Source organism: Protopterus annectens, chromosome 2.part1 (genome assembly GCF_019279795.1).
Source record: "Protopterus annectens isolate FY-2018-M chromosome 2.part1, PAN1.0, whole genome shotgun sequence".
Classification (NCBI taxonomy): domain Eukaryota; kingdom Metazoa; phylum Chordata; order Ceratodontiformes; family Protopteridae; genus Protopterus; species Protopterus annectens.
In genome coordinates this window covers 1,443,437,836-1,443,458,978 of record NC_056729.1, presented here as the reverse complement: position 1 = coordinate 1,443,458,978, position 21,143 = coordinate 1,443,437,836, and the positions used below count along the sequence as shown (strand labels likewise).

The following is a 21,143-nucleotide window of genomic DNA, read 5'->3' as shown; positions in this document are numbered from 1 at the left end:
ATCTGTCATATTTCTGCTTAGGTTGTCTGCCAGCGTGTTTTCCTTCCCTGGCAGGAATTGTGCTTGAAGTTGGATTTGCAATTCCAGAGCCGTGTTCCAAAGGGACATGGCTAGTCTGCACAGGGGGTATGAATGAGTTCCTCTCTGTTTGTTTATGTACCACATTCACTGTGGTGTTGTCTGTCCTTATCAATAGCTGGCCTGGATGCAGTAGGTCTTTGAAGGCCATAATAGCATTTTGTACTGCTAGCATTTCCTTTTGATTGATGTGCAGGTGCTTTTCTTTTTGGGACCATTTGCCCTGAATGCACTGATCTGCCATGTGCGCCCCCCAGGCGTAGTCCGAGGCGTCTGTTGTGATGATTTGATTTGCTTGAGGCATGCAGAAGTGGAGACCTATGTTTCTTTTGCATGCTTGAGCCCACCACAGAAATTCCTTTTGAAGACATGGAATGAGTGGTATAATTGTTTACAAACTGTGGCTGTGTTGAGACCATAAGTTTTTTAGGTACCATTGAAGTTTTCTCATATGCAGCTTTGCACATGGGATTAGCAGGATGCAAGATGCCATGAATCCCAGAGCCTGCAGGATCTTCCTTGCAGTCAGCCTGGTGAAGGTTGCCATTTTTCTGAAGTATTGAGATAGTTGCCCTTGCTTCTCTGGCGTGAGGTAGGCCCATCTGGGTGTTTGTATTCAAGCTGGCACCCAGGAAAATTATTGCTCGAGAGGGTATTAGTTTTGATTTCTTTTTGTTGACTGTGTATCCCAGAAAGTTCAACAATTTTATTACAAACGCCAGGTGTTTCAGAAGTATGTGCTTGCTGTCCGCTTGGATCAGGCAGTCATCCAGATATGGGTATATTTGCATCCCTTGAAGTCTGCAGAAGGCAATTACTGATGCCAAGCATTTCGTAAACACTCTGGGCGCAGTAGATAAGCCAAAGGGCAATGCAGAGAATTGATAATGGGTTGAACCTGCAAGAAATCTGAGGTATCTTCTGCAATCTTGTCTGATAGGGACATGCAGCTATGCCTCCTTGAGGTCCAATGTTTCCAGCCAAGACTCCTTGCCCAGCATGGGAAGAAGCTGCTGTAATGTGAGCATCTTGAATTTTGGTACGAGTAAATATGTGTTTAGGATGGATAGGTCCAAAATAGGTCTCCAATCTTTGTCCTTCCTTGGTACCAGGAATTGTCTGGAATAAAAACCTTGACCTTGTTCTTTTGCAGGTACCTCTTGAATAGCTTTCATGTCCATGAGAGCTGAAATTTGTTTTTGTGCCTCTGCCCTTTGATTGTGTGGCAGGTTTGGCATGCCTCTCATTTTTGGAAGGGTGTGAAAGTGGAATCTGTAGCCTCTGTCTATAATGTCCAGGATCCATTTGTCTTTTGTGACAATATGCCAATTTTTTGAAAATAATGCCAGTTTTCCGCCTAAAGGTGCTGCCATTAAAGCTTTGCTTGGCATGCAAAGGGGAAAGTCATTGTGTCTGCTTTCTGAATGACTGTGATCTATCCTCTCCACCTCTTGGTGTAGGTGCTTGCCATTGTCTGGCTCTAAATGATCCTTGAGATTGCCCTCTACCCCTCGGGCACCTGTATCTACCTCTTTGAGGTCTGTCCGTGGCTGGAAAGGACCAATTTTTTGAAGGCCAGTTTCTGCTGAAACGTGGAGGTTGTACCTGTAGGAAATCTTTCACTGTTTGCATTGATCTTGCCTTTTCCTCCATTTTCTTTAGTACCTCCTCAGCTTTAACACCAAACAATACATCTTTTTGAAGAGGTGCATCTGGTAATTTAGCTTTGACATGATCTGGTAAGGTTTGCTCTTTGAGCCAAGCATGTCTACGTATGACAGACCCTGTAACAGCAGCTCTACATGAGGCCTCTAAAGCATCAAAACCACATTGCAAGGTATGTTTACCCACTTGCTCTGCACTATGCAACAAATCCTGCAACTCCTTTAAGTCTGGTTGTTCAGGTTGTGCCATTTTGCTTTTCAACTGAGATAACAAACTGTTGATACTTTAACATATGGAACTGACAGCTTAATGCCCTCATGGTTAAAGTGGCCGAGGTGTATACCTTTTTCCCCCACCTTTCTAAAGCTCTGGAATCTCTCTCTGAAGGTAATGGGTTTTTGGCAGTAGAGGCCTTAATTCCCTTGGGACCATGTGTAATAGTTTCTGGGTCAGCAGCATGGCTTTTGTACAGGAATTGGTGTGAATCAGGAACCCGGTAATACCTGTCAGGTTTAACAGGAGCTGGAGGTAAAGAATCTGGATTGAGGCTGGCTTCTGTGTACACATCATCTAAAATATACAAGACAGGAGGGATAGCCAGAGGCCTGTGCTGAGGAAGCAAGAGAAAATCCCTGAGCTTTTTCTTGGAATCTGAGTAATCTTGGCCTTCCCAGTGAAAGTGTTCCCTCAAGGTATGTAAGGTTTCCCCAAAAGAATAGTCCTCAGGGGGGGAGACCAAGGGAATGACTCCTCGGCATCAGAATCTTCAAAAGGGGAATATGAATATTCCTGGTCCTCAGAATGTTCTGAGGTAATAGAGGCTTGGTCTGAGGAAGGGTAGTCCTCCTCCAATCTGGGCCTTTTGTCCGAGGGGGGTTGAGAACCCCTGATAAGAGTAATCAAATCCTCAGCCATTTTGAGCATCTGTTTTTTAGGCATGGGGCCTTGAGAAGGGCTCTGTGGAGCTTGTCTTTTAGTTTTCATGGCTGCTTTAGATTTTGTGAAAGCCTTAATGGAAAAAGAGGAAGGCCTGAAGACACCTTGAGAGGTGGCAGGCCTGTCTAAAGTTTGGGTTTCCCCGTCAACAGTGGCATCGGTATCTGTAGTCGGAGTGGGGGCCGAGGAGCCTGCGACCTCGGGCACAGAAGACACCACTAAAGAAGTGTCATCGGTACTCAGGGGCTGTGTAGGCGCCTCGCTGAGAACCGGAGCACCTGTAGCCGGCTTTAGCGTGGTGTCGGTAGAAGTCGCGGACCTCGTATGTCGGTCCTTATCTTTGCGTCTTTTACTCAAAACTGGAGTCGGAATATCCAACGACATAATGTAATTAAATTTTTTACCAAAACAGTGTTGGGCAAACTCCGCCCGACACTTAATAGTGCGTTTGTTGAATCTAGCACAAAAACGACAGGCCGAGACGTCGTGGTCTGGGCCTAAGCAAGGAATGCAGAAGGAATGGAAATCCTTATGTGGTATTTGCTTCCCACATGAAATGCAATTATTAACTTTGTCTGACATCGGTCTGAGGCAAGAAAAGTTTCCCCAACGGGGTACTTAGCTTTCAAGAAGACTTCGGCTGAAAAATTTTCGTAAAACTCAGGAGCTGGCCGACCGGCACTTGCGAACTGCTTCTGCTTCGGGCACCGCGCGGCAAGAAAGACTGGAGAAAATGGCGTCGGCTGGTTCCTTTATACCTCTGCCGCACTGATGTCAGGGAAGAAGCGACGACAACCGACGCCGGACCTAGACTTTGGAATTCGGCCGACCGAGGACCCGCCTGATGGCAGGATAACCCATCTGTTATGACTGCAGCTGTATGCACGATGAACATCCTTCTTTTTCGTCTTTGATGAGTGAAGGGAGGGCAGAGGGAGGAGGGGGAGTCATTGTGAGCGTTTGCCACAGAAGGTTGGCTTAGAACTCCCTGCCTTAGAGACGGAAGTGGTCCATTGTTTGCTTCTCTGCTGACCCTTGGATAGGGGGCCTGGATGGTCTGTCGCTGTCAGCTTACCTTGGCCCTGTCTGCTAGGTGCAGGGAATGCCCAGTGCTTAGAGAGAAAGTTCCTGCTGAACCTGGGAGGGGTTGTACCTGAAAGAAATCTTTTACTATTTGCATACATTTTGCTTTGTCTTCCCTCTGAGCACCTCTTTTGCTTTTTCCCCAAACAAGTGCTCCTATATCTAGGGGTGCATCAATAAGTTTCGACTTGACATGATCAGGGAGAGTTTTTTCCTTCAGACATGCAGGTCTTCTAATAACAGATCCTGTCACTGCTGCCCTGCTAGAGGCTTCTAGGGCATCATATCCATACTGTAATGAATGTTTGGCCATTTAACAAGCAGAGTGCAGTAAATCTTCTAACTCTTTTGAATTGGCACAGTCAAGAAAAGTAGGAATTTTCTGTTTTAACAGTTCCAAAATGTGTGCTGATATTTTGACATATAGAACTGACAACTGAGTGCTCTGATAGCTAAGGTTGCAGAGGTGTATACTCTTTTACCCAATCTGTCCAGAACTCTGGAGTCCTTGTCAGAAGGAAGAGGATTTTTGGCAGAACTAGTCTTAGCTCCTTTAAGTCCCTGTGTAATTACCTATAGGATTTCTGTACAGGTATTTGTGAGAATCCGGTAGTCTGTAGTACCGGTCAGGTTTACTGGGAGCAAGAGGGAGGGCGTCAAGGGCTAAGCTGGAGTCATGGAAAACATCATCCACCACTTCTAAAATAGGGGGGATGGCCAGGGGTCTGTGCTAAGGCTGGTCCAGAAACTCTCCAAGTCTTTTCCTAGACTGTGAGAAGTCCTGGGATTCCCACTGGAAATGTTCCCTGAGGGAGTGAAGGGTTTCCCCAAAGGAAAGTCCCTCTAGAGGGGAGGAAGAAAGGATGGATTCCTCTACGTCGGAATCCTCATAAGCAGTTAAGGGATGCTGTTCCTCTTCAAAAACTGAATAGTCAGATTCCTCAGAATCCTGTTCTGTCTTAATTTCTGAAGAAGGGTGCCTTTTCCCTTTAGGGGTTGTGGCCTGACTACCCCGGATAAGGGAGATGAGATCCTCTGCCATTTTCAGCATTTGTGCTTGGGATGGTGGAGCAGTAGCAAGATGGTGGCTAGAAGCAGATTTCCTAGGAGTGGCCTGGCTTCTAGGCATGAGAGAATCCAGTCTGAGAGAAATGGTAGTCGGAAGAGAAGACGTCATTTTTATGTCTAGATTTGGTAGTGCGAAAGGCTTCCTCGGAAGCCTGTGCCTGCATAGTGGCTCCGGACCCAACCAAGGCAGAGACAGCCAAAGGCTCAAAAGACTAAGACGATGTCTCCAGCATACCAGACTCCGAAAGGGTCTTGGTAGAAGCCTACATAGATATCAAATCAGGCATCAGGGGGCTGTGAAAGCACCTCACTAAATTCTGGAGAACTGATGACCTGCTTAGCGGTAGCGTTGTCAGGAGGCTTAGCCTTGTGTGGTCTGTCTCTATCTTTATCTCTACGTTATTTCGGAATGTCCACAGATTGTTGGCTGATGCATGCCATATCGGAATGCAAAGATGGAACACAAAACTAATGGTCTACAAAAAGAGCTCTATGACGAATGGTTCTTGCATTAGAGAGGGCACAGAACCAGCAACGGGCGATATCGTGGTCTGGGCCTATACAAGTGACACAGTAAGAATGTAAGTCTCGGTGTGGGATCTGCTTTCCACAGGCAAGAAAATGGTTAACTTTTTCGGACATTGGTTAGTGCAAGAAAAAAGGATCCCCATTGGGGTACTTAGCTTTATATGTTTTCAGCTGAAGTTCAACTTCTGGCAGAGACCAACTGGCACTCAAGTGAACTGCTTTTGCTACGGGCTCCATGGCAAGAAAGACTGATGTAATGACATCGGCTGCCTTGCTTTATAGAACTAATGACCTGACATCATATTACAGGCGACTGCAGCCGGCACAAAAAAAAAACAGTCACTATGGTATTCGGGCCGGCCAAGGGCTACAACAGCAGGGATAACTACAACAGTGAAACACGAAGAACATCCTCAACTTCTTTACATAACCATTTAACTTGCTTAGATCCAGAATGGGTCTTGGGTCTTTTTCTGCTCCGAAAAGAAGCAGGGGTAGGTTCTGAATCCACTTTGTTCTGCTGGAACCTCTTAGATGACTCTTTTTTTGCAGCAGTTGCTGAATTTCCTGTGCTGTCTGCTCCCTCTGAGTGGGTGGCACATCAGTGAGGTTCTTGGAATTTGGGGGATAAGAAAAAAGGGAATGTAGTAGCCTCTGGATATTATACTTAGCACCCAGTGGTTTTGAGTCAACTGTGTCCAGGCTTACAAGTGCAAAGCTAGTTGACCCCCAAATGCCTCCATAGACAGACAGCTGGGCAGCACTTCAGGAGTGCTGATAGGGGTTTTTGGCAAATGTTTCTCTAAAGCTCTGGTTTTGTGGGCCTCCTCTGCCTCTAGGGTGGTGCCTACCATCAAACCCTCCTCCTCTGCCTCTAGAGGAGGCTTCCCAGCATGGGTCCTGGAAAGGGCCTTGAGATTTACAAAACCACATTTTCTTGCCTCAGCATTGGTTCCTGGAGAAGGACCTCTGGGGTGCAGAAAATTTTAATTCCAACAGCAGAAGGGGTCTTTCCGTAATTTTCACTGTGGGTGACAGTATCTCAAACTGATGGCCCAAACAGAGAATAGCCATCATAAGGGGCATTCACAAAGGATGCCTTAAAGGGCTCTGCAAAACCAAATAGCCTCATCCAGGCATGTCTTCTTAGGAAAATTCCTGAAATGACTGCTCGTGAGGTACCCTCTGTTGCATGGGAGAGCAACCTCATTGATGAGTTGGCAAAGGAAGATAGCGTGGTCAGCTTGGGAGAAACCTTCTTAAATTCCTCCGCAGGCATGGACTCGAAGACAGATGCTGTGAGTTCCTTGATCGGATCTCTCTGAAGCCGGGTAAAATGGGCCAGGTAGTTTAATGACTTCAGCGCAGAAGTGGCAGAGGGGTAAACATGCTTCCCAATCCTGTCCAATGTGCTAGACTCCTTATTAGGTGCATGGACATTGGCAGTATCTTCTGTCGGTTCTTTCTTTCTTGGTGGCTGCCACCACGATGGCATCAACAACAGGACCCTTGCTCCAACGTTTTCTATCTGCCAGATGTAGCAGCATCCTATAAGGGCACTTGTGGATGGGGTTGATGGTGTTTGGTTCCTTCCATGCCTGGTGGGAAACCAAATCAATGATGGCGTCTGTTGGAGGGGGGGTCACCCAGACTGTAGATGGTCCCATCCCAAATGCCTCCAAGAGCACTGACTCCTCAGGAGGAGGAGGTCTGGCAGAGCACCCACGTTTTTGTTTCAGGACTTCTAGAATGTCCCTGAAGGAGACATCACCATGGATCCTTCCCCCTCATTGAAGTCAGTGTCCTCAGTTAAGGACACCAATGGAGATTCAATGTACCTCCTTTTACACATTTTTCCAGAGGGACTTCCTCAGCTAGGTACTCTGGGGAACTGTCAGATGAAGGGGATCCCTTCTACCCAGGGAGATCTTGGAGACCGCTTGGGAAGGGTTGACTCACGGCAGGACGAATGGGCTCAAGGCCTCGACCTGATGGGGGGTACAGGGGCAGCTTGAGAGACATGTGGCAACGGATCTCCAACTCAGGGCAAAATCCTCTCCACTACCTAGAAAGCTGATGGACTGGGAGAAGCCAAAGGCACAGAGGGAAAACACCTAGGACTCACCCCAGATCCTTAGCCTCCAGAACAAACCGGAGCTGTCAATTGTGAGGCACCTACGGGAAGAGATGGTTCCAACAAAGATGGAGCTGACCCATTCCCCCAGACCCACCACAGACACCACGTCTCTGAGACTCACTCTGCTCTGAGAGAATTGCAACATGGCTAATCAAGGGTAACCTCGGCATCGAGGAAGGGAGCTTTCACTGAACCAAGCCCGACACACATGGTATTCCCAAACCCTGCAACTCTGAAACCGAAGGCCGGATTGGAGGAGGAGTCCTGATGGTATGGCCTGGATAGGTTATGGATCCAACATGGGATGGAGCAGACAGTACCGCCATCTGGATGTGGGCCTTAAGGAATCTCCTCATCATCCTGTCCATATCCATCTCAGACCAGCTTTTAGAAGATCTGGATGAAGCCGACAAGGGGGGCCATGAGTGCTTAGATTTAATAGAATGAGCCAGAGACTTGGTCGAAGCTCTTAGATCCTGAAACACTGGATCCGACAGAGAAGGAGATGATAATTAAATAACTTCCCCTGGATCTGAGGGTGCTGGTGAATCTGAAGGGGTAGGCATTTTCTTTGGATCCGAGGAGGTCTGATCCAAAATTTTCCTAGACCTCACTTTAAGCTCTAGAGAGTCTCTGAGAAACAAGGAGAGACCTCTTTTTTGCCTTTTTAGCAGAACAAAAAGAAGTGGAAGCCAAGGAAAGGGTCTGGGCCTCTGGAGCTGATGAAGGAAAAAGACCTCTGAGAATCAATTTATTTCTTCTATCAGCTATCGCTCGCGGACTGAAAGAGGCACACTCTGCACACTCTGCTTTAAAGTGGTCTGCCTCTAAACAATAAACACAATCCTTATCAGCATCCTGGTTGGGGATTTTATGCCCACAAGAAATACAACGTTTAAAGCTGGGCGAAGGTTTGTCCAACATCACCAGTGACAAGCCCACCAAAAACTAATGGACGGGAAGAAGCTAAGAAAGGGTAAGCAACTAGAAGATAGCCAAGACTATGACACAAAGCTTTAATTCTAACAAAGCTTAATGCTTATTTAACTCCAAGTTAACTTTAACTATAAGAATATTTAACATTAACGGTCTTATTTATTTTTTTTAGGAATAAGAGGGAAACACTCACATGCGCACATACTACGAAGAGAAAAGGAATTAAAGAGGGCACACTTACAACCACCACGATATTTTAATACAAAAATGATAAGCTCAAGAGTACAGAGACCAGAGTCCAGATGCTGAAGCGGCAAACAAGATCTGAGGTGCTTGGGTGGATGTAGTGCATTATGGGTAAGAGGGAGGATCTTGAGAGTTGGATCCAGGTCTGAAGAATATAGCCAAGCTGGATCCAAAGGTCAGACAAGAGACCCTATCGTGAAGAGGAGACATCAGATCATACTTTTGATTTACATTCATTCATATGCATACACACACACACACACACACACACACACACACACACACACACACACACACACACACACGTATATGCATGCCTTTACATTATATAAAATCCTAAATTCCAATCTTTCCTTAAACCTCACTCATCCAGTACTGTAAACCTAATAAACAGCATTTTGCAAATACTGTTCCCACAAATTCCATTTACTTCTGTCTAATTTGCTTCTTTCTTCCCTATTTCTAAATAAACCATTTCCATTTGTTAATCAAGCCGACTGATGGATACCAGCAAGCAGATAACCCAAATGTAATGACTGCAACAGTGAAACACGAAGAACATCAATTATTTGAAATCTGCTTAGGGTATAAATATCTATGCACAGACTCTCAAACAAAAATATCATAAACCTTCTGGACATTGTAGTATTCTTGGGAGCCATACATGTGTCCTCCGACTGCTCCCTTGAAATTTGTAGGTGTCAACCTTGGCAACATGCCACTGAAGAGAACACTGAACAAGAAAATAATTGTGCCCCACAAAAGAATGCCAAACCTGTCTATCCTGATGGGGTTTGCCTGTGATGTCTGAAAAAGCTCTGAAATTCAGCCAGTTGTTTTTGGGCTATTCTAGTCAGATAAAAACATAGGATATAGGTAGTGGATAAATAAACACACTTTTGACTGCAAACAGGGCAGTAGAATTACTTCAATAAAAAACACCAACGTTCTACAGAATCTACAAAAAATACAAACCTGGTGTAGCAGTTATGATTCTGTATGTAATGTCAATAATACAGCACAGTAGGAAAATGCATAAATTATGACTATAAAATACATTATCAAATCATTAAAACTAATGTCAGCATCATTAAAGAAGTAGGGATAATGGTAAAAAATGTCAACCTTGATGAATGTTTGTGTGCCGCACAGAGACAGTCTGTAGCACTTTTATTCTGAAAAAAATCAGGTCTAGTCATTTTAGGCACATGAGTCAACCACTTTAACCGGACGCCCTTCAAAACAGCCATGCAAAAGAATATGAAAAGATACACTGACTCCTAAGTTGAAAAAGAATCACTGGACTGGACAACTATTTTGAAATGTTTCAGGAGTTGTCCTATTTTGTTTCTTATAGCTTACCTGTATGTCTTCTAGAAGGCTATGCCCGATTCAGTTTTACTTGAAAATCTATGCTTGCAACACAATGCTGGAGGACATGAAAAAGGTTGGGGAAACGAAGTGTCAACAATAGAATAAAACATTCAGATACATTATGCAATGCCTTCCAAAACTACACAGTAAGCTTCCCCTCAGAATCACAAAAGTAACTTATGAACTCTCCTTCAAAAAAAAAAATTAACTCAATACACATATGGAAAATAGAAGGAATCAACACAGGTTATGGCTGACATAAGTTTGGTAATCAGAAATTACTGTTCAGAGAGCAAACAGAATAGAGCCATCATGATAAGAACATCTGATAACAAATCAGCTACCAGTCAAGATTTAAGTTGTTTTGTTGATTTTAGGAAAGAAAACAAGATTAAGATTTTACAGAATATGACAATATAGGTGACTCAATATAAGTGAAGAATTGAGACTGCAGTACAGCTAAGCTGTTATGGCAAACAAACAAACAGCAGCTCATTATCTGGGGTTCCAGCAGATTCCAATTTTGTTAATGTCTACTTGCATACTGGCAGATTATGGAAGATAATTTAGTCATGCAGTCTTTTTTATCTACTTGCTTACTTTTGTTGACCAAATGTTTCAGGAGGATTGTGGCCGGAGGGGGGGGGGGGGGGGGGGACCAGAGGTGGAATGCACAAAGACGGAAGAATTTTCCCCAAGACACAAGGGAAATTACAACATACTTTTTGATAAGTACCATGTGATATTTCATACCTATTCAAGCAAAAGCCCACTCCAGCAGAAAGGATCTTGGTTTAATGCATCACCTCAATGACAGCACCTTTCTGTTGCATTTCAGAATTAGTAGTGGAAGAACTCAAGAACCTGGTTGCAGGGGTACACCCCACAGTTTTGGATCATTCAGGCATCTAAGGCAAATATGCAATCAAATGAGCTGCTCTGTGCCTATTAAGTATCACTCTCTTATTACAACATAAAAAATAATGCATCCAAGTTTTGTAATAAATTTAATTTCCAAAATTACTTGAACTATTAATTTAATTAGTATAAAACATCCAATTCACTTAAAAGTTAAAAACAACTTTATATAAACTGAAACATAAGCATTTCTGCTCTTAACCAGTTAAGGGCTAAGTAAATCATAACCTTTTTCTAAAATCAATGCATAAATAGAAATAAATACCTAAATAAGTATCTACTTAACTGCAATAATCTTCTGCCAGCCCAATGACACACAATCAATTTATCAAATGAGGTACTTTTTCTTCCCAAAAGAGAAAATGTGCTGCAGTGGAACAATTTTAGGCTCATTCGTGATGATGGCAAATAGAAGAGGGCTTACTATAGACGGGATATAGTCTGTCTTTGAACACATGCCAGAATTCCTCAGTTCTTCCAGAAGTACAGCCATGTAATAAAATCATAAAGGCGATGTACAAAAATATTCCAATTCACATTTGTCATCATAACACCTGCTTGTATTTGACATTACTTATAAAAGGTGGCTCATAATCAAACACCAAGAGGGGAACCAATCTATAGTAAATAATGCAGTGCTCACCCCATGGAAAAGGTACGACTTCAGTGGTTAAATCATATTCTTTATTAACGCTACAACATCCTGGCTGCCAAACAACCCAGGTTCACAAGTGGCACAGATGAATGATCTGCCTCCAACCCCCCCCCCCCCCAAAAAAAACCCAACTACACATTACTTAATTGCATTCTAATTTAACTTTGTTTTATCCATTTGTTTATTATAAAGTTATAAGGTCAGTGCTGGATGATATGTCTGATTAAAAAAGTGATTTTTGTTACCTGCATTTCTGTGGTCTCACCAAGTGAACAAGCTCAGCAAACCTCCAAAGTGCAGCTCGCAAACTTCGGGAAGCACCATTCTAAACAAATTAGAAAAACAATGCATTAGTATCTGAAAATTAATGGCTTAACAGACTTGTATAGCCATTTGCGACAAAAAACAGCAGTGAATTAATAGTTCCATCACCTAAAAGCACTCAGCATCCTCACTAATACTACAGGCCGACCAATCGTGTCCAGCGGTTTAATTAATGCAATACACCAAGTTAAAACAATGCAGACAAGACATGCAATAATCCTATTTATACAGATGTACACAAAAATCCTGCTTCAGAAAAAATTACACAAACACACTGCTAAGGAATGTTAGCAAAGTGATTGAATCTGCATGCCTTTGTGCACACATAGCCTACAAAACTCTATGCAAATGTATGATGGAAGAGTTACTGGCCAATACATTTAAGAAAGCTCCTCTTTTTGCACACAAAAATACCGTGGTACTTTTATTGCACCTGGAAGCCTAACAGGACAGCACTATCAACAGGATTTTGAGAAAAATACCTTCTTTTTAGGTCTCATCCAAAGGCATGCATTCAATAACCTCTTTATACTGCACTCAGATGTCAAGGTTTTTCAGGTAAAGCCCTAGTCCTTACCTGGGGGTAAAAACAATAAATGTCAATGCTCTGCAGTTATATCTATTTGTTAATGAACTTTTGCAAAACCTCATCTGACAACCACTACTCATGCTTTCAACACAAAATCTGTATCACCTCTAGCAGGTCTCACCTGTTTACAATATTGAAATGCTGTTTCCACCATGCTTATACACATTTCTAAAGATGTGATTTTCTTCTCTAACTGAATTGTTCAGCTCACCCTTCTAACATACATAATTTCTTCTGAAACAGATTAGTACTCAACTGTACTTCTCAACTTCTTTAGTCTTTTCCTTAATGTTACGTTTGTAGAGTCACCCTCTAAATTAATTAGAAGTTATGTACCTACCATAACGTTCCATGTTAGTTGTCTTCTCTCGCCTTCTTTCTTGCTGGATGGGTTCGGAGCCGATCCTCGGCTCCGACTCGGCACTTGCTTTAGCTTGAGAACTCCTTTTACCAGCTCGAGGCAACCCTATATCCCATGATGCAAGGCGGAACTACCTCAGATCTCGTTTGGTAGCTAACCTACCCTGCTAAGGACTAACCTAACATAATTAGGAAAACCAAGTTCATAATAAGAGTCCTCAAATGAAGGCTCAGGAGGAAACAACCTGATAGGAACTCTTCAAGATCTGTCCAGGCCAGGGGGAAGGAGGGAGGGACGCAAGAAAGAAGGCGAGAGAAGACAACAAACATGGAACGTTATGGTAGGTACATAACTTCTAAATGTTAAGTTGTCAATCTCGCCTTCATTCTTGCTGGATGGGACCGCGTCCCTAGCACCTGTATCCCGGGTGGCTCAATGGAACAGACTCTTGAGAACTGTGGAACCAAAACTGGCCCTGTCTCTGGAGGCCAAGTCTAACTTGTAATGAGAGACAAAGGTATGAGGAGTGGCCCAAGTAGCTGCTGCACAAATGGTATCAATGGATAGTCTATCCTGAAAGGCTGCAGAAGTGGATAGACTCCTGGTTGAGTGTGCTTTCGGTTTAGAAGGTAGTTGCTTGCCTCTGAGAGAGTACACATAGGAAATGGTAGAAGACAACCATCTGGATAAGGTCACTTTAGAAACTGGAAGACCCATCCTGTTTTCTGCATAGGAGACAAATAATTGGTCCGATTTCCTGAATTGTTTCGTTCTATGCAAATAGTACCTGAGCTGACGATGGACATCCAAAAAATGAAGCTTTTGTTCAGCTCTGTCAGAATAGTTTGGGGAAAAGACTGGTAGGTCTATGGATTGGTTAATGTTGGTTTGAGACACAACCTTGGGGAGAAAGGATGGATTCATTCTTAAGGATACCCTGTCCTTATGAAAAACCAAGTAAGGGGAACAAATGCAGAGAGCTTGAATCTCGGAAACCCTTCTTGCTGAAGTAACAGCCAGTAAGAATATAGTTTTCCAGGTCAATAATTTCAAAGAACATGAAGCAGACGGTTCGAAGGGAGGTAGCATCAAGGATGCCAACATTAAATTTAGATCCCATTGTGGAGGAGGATGCTTTATCGGAGGCTTTAGGAGAAAAACTCCTCTCAGAAAGGCCTTGCATAGTCTATGAGACATAATGTTATGATCATGCAAGCCAACATGATACTTGGAAATAGCAGCCAGTTGAACTTTAACTGTAGATGAAGAAGATCCTGAATAAAATACTTCAGCCAGGAAATCTAAAACAGAATGCACAGGGGCAGTAAAGGGATCAATATTCCTGGAATTTGCCCAAATAGAAAAACGTCGCCACTTGCTAGCATAAACAGTTCTGGTGGACGACTTTAAAGAAGACACTAAGATGTCTCTGACTGAATCAGAGATCATCGGAAGCTTGGCTAGGGAAGGAAGTGGAGCAACCAAGCAGTGAGGTTGAGAGAATGAATGGCCCGGTGCTGCTGACCCGACTGGTGGATCAAGAGATCCGGAACTGGGTCCAGATGCCAGGGCTGCACCAGGAGGTGACGATGCAGAGACGGAAACCAAATTTGTCGAGGCCAGTAAGGGGCAATGAGAATCAACTTGGCCCTCAACATGGTGGCTTTCTGAATGACTTGTGGAATCAAGGGAAAGGGAGGAAAAGCGTACAGAAGTCCCCGGGGCCAATCCTGGGTTAGAGAGTCTCTCAGGGGTTGGCCTGGTAGGGAAAAAGGTGAAAAATCGGGCACTTGTTGTTTTGAGGTGTAGCAAAAGATCGCAACAAGGTGTGCCCCACTTCAGAAAAAATCTGATCCACTACAGATTGATTGAGAGACCACTCGTGAGGCATCAGAATGGATCTGCTCAGCCTGTCCGCCAAGAGGTTGGACCTGCCGGGGATGTGCGTTGCTATCAGAAACCGATGAGAGGAGATTGCCCATTGCCAAAGTCTGAGAGCTTCTCGACACAACGGACAGGACCTGGTCCCGCCCTGCTTGTTGATGTACCAGACCACGGACATGTTGTCCGTTTGTACTGCAATAGTCCCCGTGGGAAGAAAGTCGTTGAGGGCTTGCAACGTTAAAAGCACCGCTCTCATCTCCAGGACATTGATGTGCAGATGGTATTCTATGGGTTGCCACGTCCCGTGGACCATCCTGCCCTGATAATGCCCCCCCCACCCAATCAGAGAGGCATCCGTAGTAACTGTGGCAACTGGAGGAGGGAGAACAAAGGGTCGGCCCTGATGAAGAAGAGGGGAAGATATCCACCAGCTCAGATGAGTTCTGCATGATTGTGTGACTAAGATTTCGTGTCTCATCGGAAGACTGTGGTACAACCACTGAGTGAATAACATCCACTGCAGAAGACGCATGTGGAAGCGAGCCAGTGGTAGAAGAACAATGGCCGCAGCCATAAGACCTAGAACCTTTAGTATCAATCTGGCTTTGACCTTGCTGCTCTGCAATAGAATTTGAACGAATTTTTGGATGTCCCAAATTCTTTGATCTGTTAGTCTGGCTAACATTTTGACGGTGTTTAATTCTGCGCCTATAAAGGTGATAGATTGACAAGGCCGCAGAGAAGATTTTTCGAAATTTACCGAAATCCCCAAACTCTTGCAAAGCTGCAGAGTGTAGTCTCTGGTCTGAAGAAGTTGACACCTGGTGGTGGCGGAGAGGAGCCAGTCGTCCAAATACGGAAACACCTGGAATCCTTGACGTCTCAGATGAGCTGTGACCACTGCCATGCATTTGGTAAACACTCTGGGGGCTGAAGTGAGGCCAAAGGGCAGGGCTCTGAATTGGTAATGACTGGTCCCTAGCCGGCGGAGAAACCTTCTGGAGCGCCTGTGAATCTTTATGTGATAGTACGCGTCCTGAAGGTCTATAGAGCACATCCAGTTGTCCTTGCCCAGAAAGGGCAGAATGGACTGAAGCGTGACCATCCGGAATCTTGCCTTTTTGACAAATCTGTTTAGACTGCTCAGGTCTAATATTGGTCTCCAATCTCCCGTTCTTTTGGGGACCAAAAAGAATCTCGAGTAGACGCTGGATCCTACTTGGTCTGCCGGAACAGTCTGGACGGCTCTTTTTCCTAGGAGCTTTGAAACCTCCTGTTCTGCCAAATCCCTTTGACCGGGTGAGATGTCTGGAAGGGATTGTTGAGGTACGGGATACCTTTCGAAGGGGATTTTGTAACCCTCAGATATGATCGACTGTACCCACATATCTTGTGAGAGGGAATGCCAGGCTACTGGGTACAGCAAAATCCTTCCCCCGACTGCCTCCAAGGGTGGACAGTCGAGCAACACCTCAGGGATGCTGAAAAGGCTTCTCAGGAAGAGACTCCCTGTTGCCCTGGTTCTGAGGACCCCCCCCTGCCTCTAGGGCGGCGTCTATTATTGTTACCCCCTCTGCCTCTGGGGGTAAACTGACCACGTGTGTCCGGTGTAGCTCCTTGGGCTTTGCGGAACCACATCTTCCCTCCCTTCTGACCCTTGGGATATGGTCTAGAAGGGGTGGAAAAATTGACTCCAACGGCAGAAAGAGTTTTACCGTCCTGCTCACACCTGGTCAAGGTATCCTTCACCTGAGGTCCGAACAAAGCCGAACCATCAAAGGGGGTATTGGTGAAGGACGCCTTAAAGGGGTCCGCAAAATTACAAAGCCGCATCCAGGCTTGGCGTCTAAGAGCCACACCTGTGCCTGCGGCCCTGCTCGCTCCATCGGCCGCATAGGATATGAGCCGCATGGAGGAGTTGGATAAGGAATTCAGGATTGCTAGCTGTGAGGCAATCTTTTCTTGAGCCCCAGCAGCAGAAGGATCCTGGACCACTTCACCCAGTTCCTTGAGAATATCTCTTTAAAGCCTGGTGAAGTGACAAAGGTAGTTCAGCGAACGCATAGCAAAGGTCGCTGAAGAAAACATCCGCTTTCCATACCTGTCCATGGTCCTAGAATCCTTGTTAGGAGGATGGACAGGTACTGAAGGATCTGCCAGTTCCTTCTTAGTGGCCGCCGCCACCACCATAGCATCCACAGAGACGCCCTTTGAAAGAAACTGTTTGTCCGTAGGGGCCGTAATAAACTTGGATGGTCTCCTGGGGACAGGTTCCACAGAATCTGGAGCTGCCCACGCCTTCCGCGCCACTACCTGCATAAGTGGGTCGAAAGGCGGAGACACCCAGGAGGTGGAGGGTCGGGATCCAAAAGCCTCCAGGTATACCGACTCATCCTCGGAGGGATCAATGGATGGCCAATTCCCCCTCTGTTTGAGAAGCTCAAGGATGTCTGAAAAGGAGACATCCTCAGAGGGGATCGGGGAACCCTCCGACTCATCTAAGTCGGTATCAGATGTAGTAGACTCAGGGGAGTCTGTGTGTTTCCTCTTACATGTCCTCTTCCGAGGGGGTTCACCTGCAGGATCAGGAGAAACTTCGGAAGAGGAGGAAATTCCCAATGAGGAAACCTGGGGCGATGGATCCCTGGGCCTGAGAGCAAGAGGCTGGCAAGAGGTGTCTACAGGCACCGAAGAGGGAGGAGCTAGAGGGATGGACCGTTGACCTGGCTCAGGAGCCAGGACACTCCTCATCACCTCAAAGGCTCCCCTCCCCGGGAGACCGGAATATCCCCGTTCCGAGGACACAGGAATTCCCGGCTCCACTGAGAGGGAAGGCTCCGAGGCCGATGTCGGTGCCGAGCTTACCAAAGCCGAAGCCCCGAGAGGGAGAGCGGGGTCGGACAAGGGTCCGATGTCACTAGCCCTCTCGGAGCCGACAAGGGAAACTCGACGACCGGATCCCTCCAAGGAAGGTCTCAAGGAGGAGATCGGAGCCGAAGACGACGGAGCCGAAGGATGTATCGGCTCCGGCGCCGAAACAGTCGCTGTCCCGAAGCTCGGCCCGAACTCTGGCGGGGAGTCGGAGGAGGAAGTTCAAGGGGTGAAGCAATAGCCGAAGTCTGCTGAGACGGGCTATGGAGCATTTGGGCCAGTGCCTGCGACTTCAACAGCCTGCTTACCACCCTCTCTAAGTCGTGGTCAGACAGCCTGGAAGATCTCGAAGATCGGTTCCGATGGCTCCGCTCCGACAAAAGAGGAAACCCCGGAGCAGAGTGGATACTCTCCAACGAAGGGGACCGAGATCTCTTTCGGGACGAAGTCATCGGAGCCGAAGTCCCCTGAATTCCAGATGGAGCCGAAGATTTCTCGGCTCCGATGCTGGATAAGGTGTCGGCTCCAGCCGGAGCCGACAAGGCCACAGTAGACCGGGTGTCGGAACTAATCGGTGCCGAACCCACTAACTTGGAAGCAGAAAGATCGGCTCCAGCCGGAGCCGATCTCGGCTCAGACGGAGCCGGAGCCACTGGAGGAGGCTTAGATACTGTAGCCTGAACCTTCGGTGGCTTAGAAGGTTTACTAGACCCTGTTTTAGAGGGAGAACCTTCTGGCTTAAGTAAGCCACGGAGGATCAATTTATTCCTCCTTTCCTGCAGGACTCTCTGGCTAAAAGAGTGACACAAAGCACAGGAGTCCTGCAGGTGCAAAGGCCCCAGGCAGTAAACACAAGAAGTGTGACCGTCTGTCAGAGACATTTTCTGACAGCACGAGTCACACTTCTTGAAGCCTGAGACCTTGCCTTCCTTTGACATAGTCCTGGAGGAAGAAGTCACACACACCCCAACAAACACACAATTAATCCCCAAACACACAGACACACAGGTAGGGATTAACCAATGGGGTCTAGGCCTAACTTAAAATTGTTTTACAACTATGTAAAGAATTTAAAAGTTTTTAACTATAAGGGGAATAGGGTGGGCTGTAGAAATACTACACACTATGAAAGGGGAAAAAAAAGGGAGAAATAATTCCCTAACTAAGCTTTTTGACAAAAACTACTTACCTCAGCTGGCAAAGGAGACCTCTTTCGCTAAGCGGCAAACGAGATCTGAGGTAGTTCCGCCTTGCATCATGGGATATAGGGTTGCCTGGAGCTGGTAAAAGGAGTTCTCAAGCTAAAGCAAGTGCCGAGTCGGAGCCGAGGATCGGCTCCGAACCCATCCAGCAAGAATGAAGGTGAGATTGACAACTTAACATCTACATTTAGGCATACAAATTACTTGCAACTGTGTTATATTATCCCTCCTCTACAACTTTTCTTCCCTGAGCCACACTTTGCCTTAACACACAGGACATCTGATATATAGCACCTGCCACCAAGGTGGAAACCATTCTTCCTAATATAACAAAAGTGGACCATGCTATTGTATTCTAAAGCTGGCTCCTGGGAATTCCAAACTGCAATGCAAGGTAGAGCTCTGACATACTGAAGGGTACTTATTGTACATCAGTACCTATCCCAATCAATATCTTGGAAAAGCAAGGAACCAACTGGACACAGTCTCTGCAAATGGTCGGTTTACTGGCATATACTACATTTTATAAACTGGCAGCTTTGCTTTGTTGTACAAACCTTTATGCCACTGATGTTAGATAGTTTGTGGACATTCTCATCTTAAAAAAGAAATAAGAAATGAAAGTTTCTGTCCCAAGAAAGTTGGGTCTTTATACCAGTGACATTCTATAGTTTGTGCCTATTCTTATCTTAAAGGAGTACAACAGGTTTCTCTAATGTATTCCTCAACTTCACTGCCCTTTTCCTCCCTATTTACATTGTCCTCTGTAAAGCAACAACAATAAAGCATTTACAATTGTTATAATTCCCCTTACTTCTGTAACAGAAGCCTACCTTCTCATACTGTGATGGTTTCACTTACAAAATGATTATCTCACATTTGAATAAAGCTTGCTGGAGTCGCCCAATTACTGACATCATCGAGGCCAGGCAGTGCAAGTACTTTTTTTTTTTTTTTTTTTTTGTAATCAGTTCCCTGACCCAAAGTGACATCACCACAGCTGTCATCTGATTCTAACTAAAATAATAAGACCCACCCATTCTGTGATGTCATGGCTCCCTTGTCCTTCCCCCAGCCTGAGTGCTGTTCATTTTATTCAGTAGTAGTGTAGTAACACCGATGCTTGGAAACACAGAAATTTGGTATGCATACTTGTACATTCTGCACGGCAAATGATCCTTAGATGGTGTATCGCTTGCATACTTCTCTGTTGTATTTGCACCAGATACTGCTAGTGTGCAGTGCGGGAATAGAAAGATTAAAACATTACCCTGGTATCAGAGGTGGCAGTGCAACGTATTCATAGTGGCTTAACATGAGAGTAGCTCTAAGCAAGCACCATGCGAAACCTGAACAAGCACCTAGAATTATTCAGTGCAGCTTCCACACCTTAAGTCTGAAAATGAATTCACATACTCACATGAACAGGAGTAGCTGCATATTGATGGCTAAAGGTGTATGGGCATGTTGGGTGGTTACTACACTGCAATACTGGTATGTAATGGTGGAGATATTTGGAAGGCATGAGCAAACACACCAGTATATTAAAGCCATAGCACCAATTGAACTGGAGGCTGGCAAATAGATTTAGTAAGGGATTTTGTCCATGCACAAATATTTCAACAGTGATTCTTTGCTGTGGCATCCATTATCTGATTCAAGGTAAGTTAACCTTGATGTCCTTTATTTAAAAAAAAAATGAATAAAAAATTTACTTTTTATAAGTGACTTCTGGACACAAGAAAAAGGAAGGGGAAAATATAGCAATGGGGTCTGTATGTACAAAGACAAATCCAGGGACACTGCAAAAGTTTTTTTTTGCAAACCAACCAGTGGAGTAAAAACATATGAAGGCAAACACTGCATACCAACACACTTTGCACATGTAAGTCTCAATTTTTAACAAGGTGGAAGCATGAAGTGATACCTTAACACTTAAATTAATAAAGATCTAAACTGGTTAATAGTATAAATGTTTTATTCTTTAGCTCCTTGGTGCAAGACCTTACTGGATGTGACTGCAGTCAAGTAAGGCCATGGCTATAGTGCAGCAAACAAATGTCCCCTCTAACAAAGGAAATGCTAGAGCAAAGATTAAATTACATGAGTCAAGCACCCTGTTGAGATCTGCCAAACAATGGAATTACCAGGTCAAATTACCCTCAGGACTTTGACAGCTAGGGAAGCTAAGTGTTATGGGGGAGGGGAGAAGTAAATGGACTGGAATTCATTGTCTCACAAATTAGTGCCATTTAAACTAAATTAGAAAAAAAGGCAGCAGTAAACAG

At 45.0% G+C, this 21,143-nt stretch overlaps 1 protein-coding gene across 4 annotated transcripts in view; it reads right to left on the bottom strand.

The window, feature by feature from the left end:
- Positions 1 to 21,143, bottom strand: part of HTT (huntingtin) — a 4,811,037-nt gene that overhangs the window by 4,255,428 nt on the left and 534,466 nt on the right. For all 4 annotated transcript variants that reach the window (XM_044062924.1, XM_044062926.1, XM_044062925.1 and 1 more), the window contains exon 5: positions 11,870 to 11,949. In XM_044062924.1, the coding sequence (XP_043918859.1) occupies positions 11,870 to 11,949 (80 nt within the window). The remainder of the gene's footprint in view (positions 1 to 11,869; positions 11,950 to 21,143) is intronic.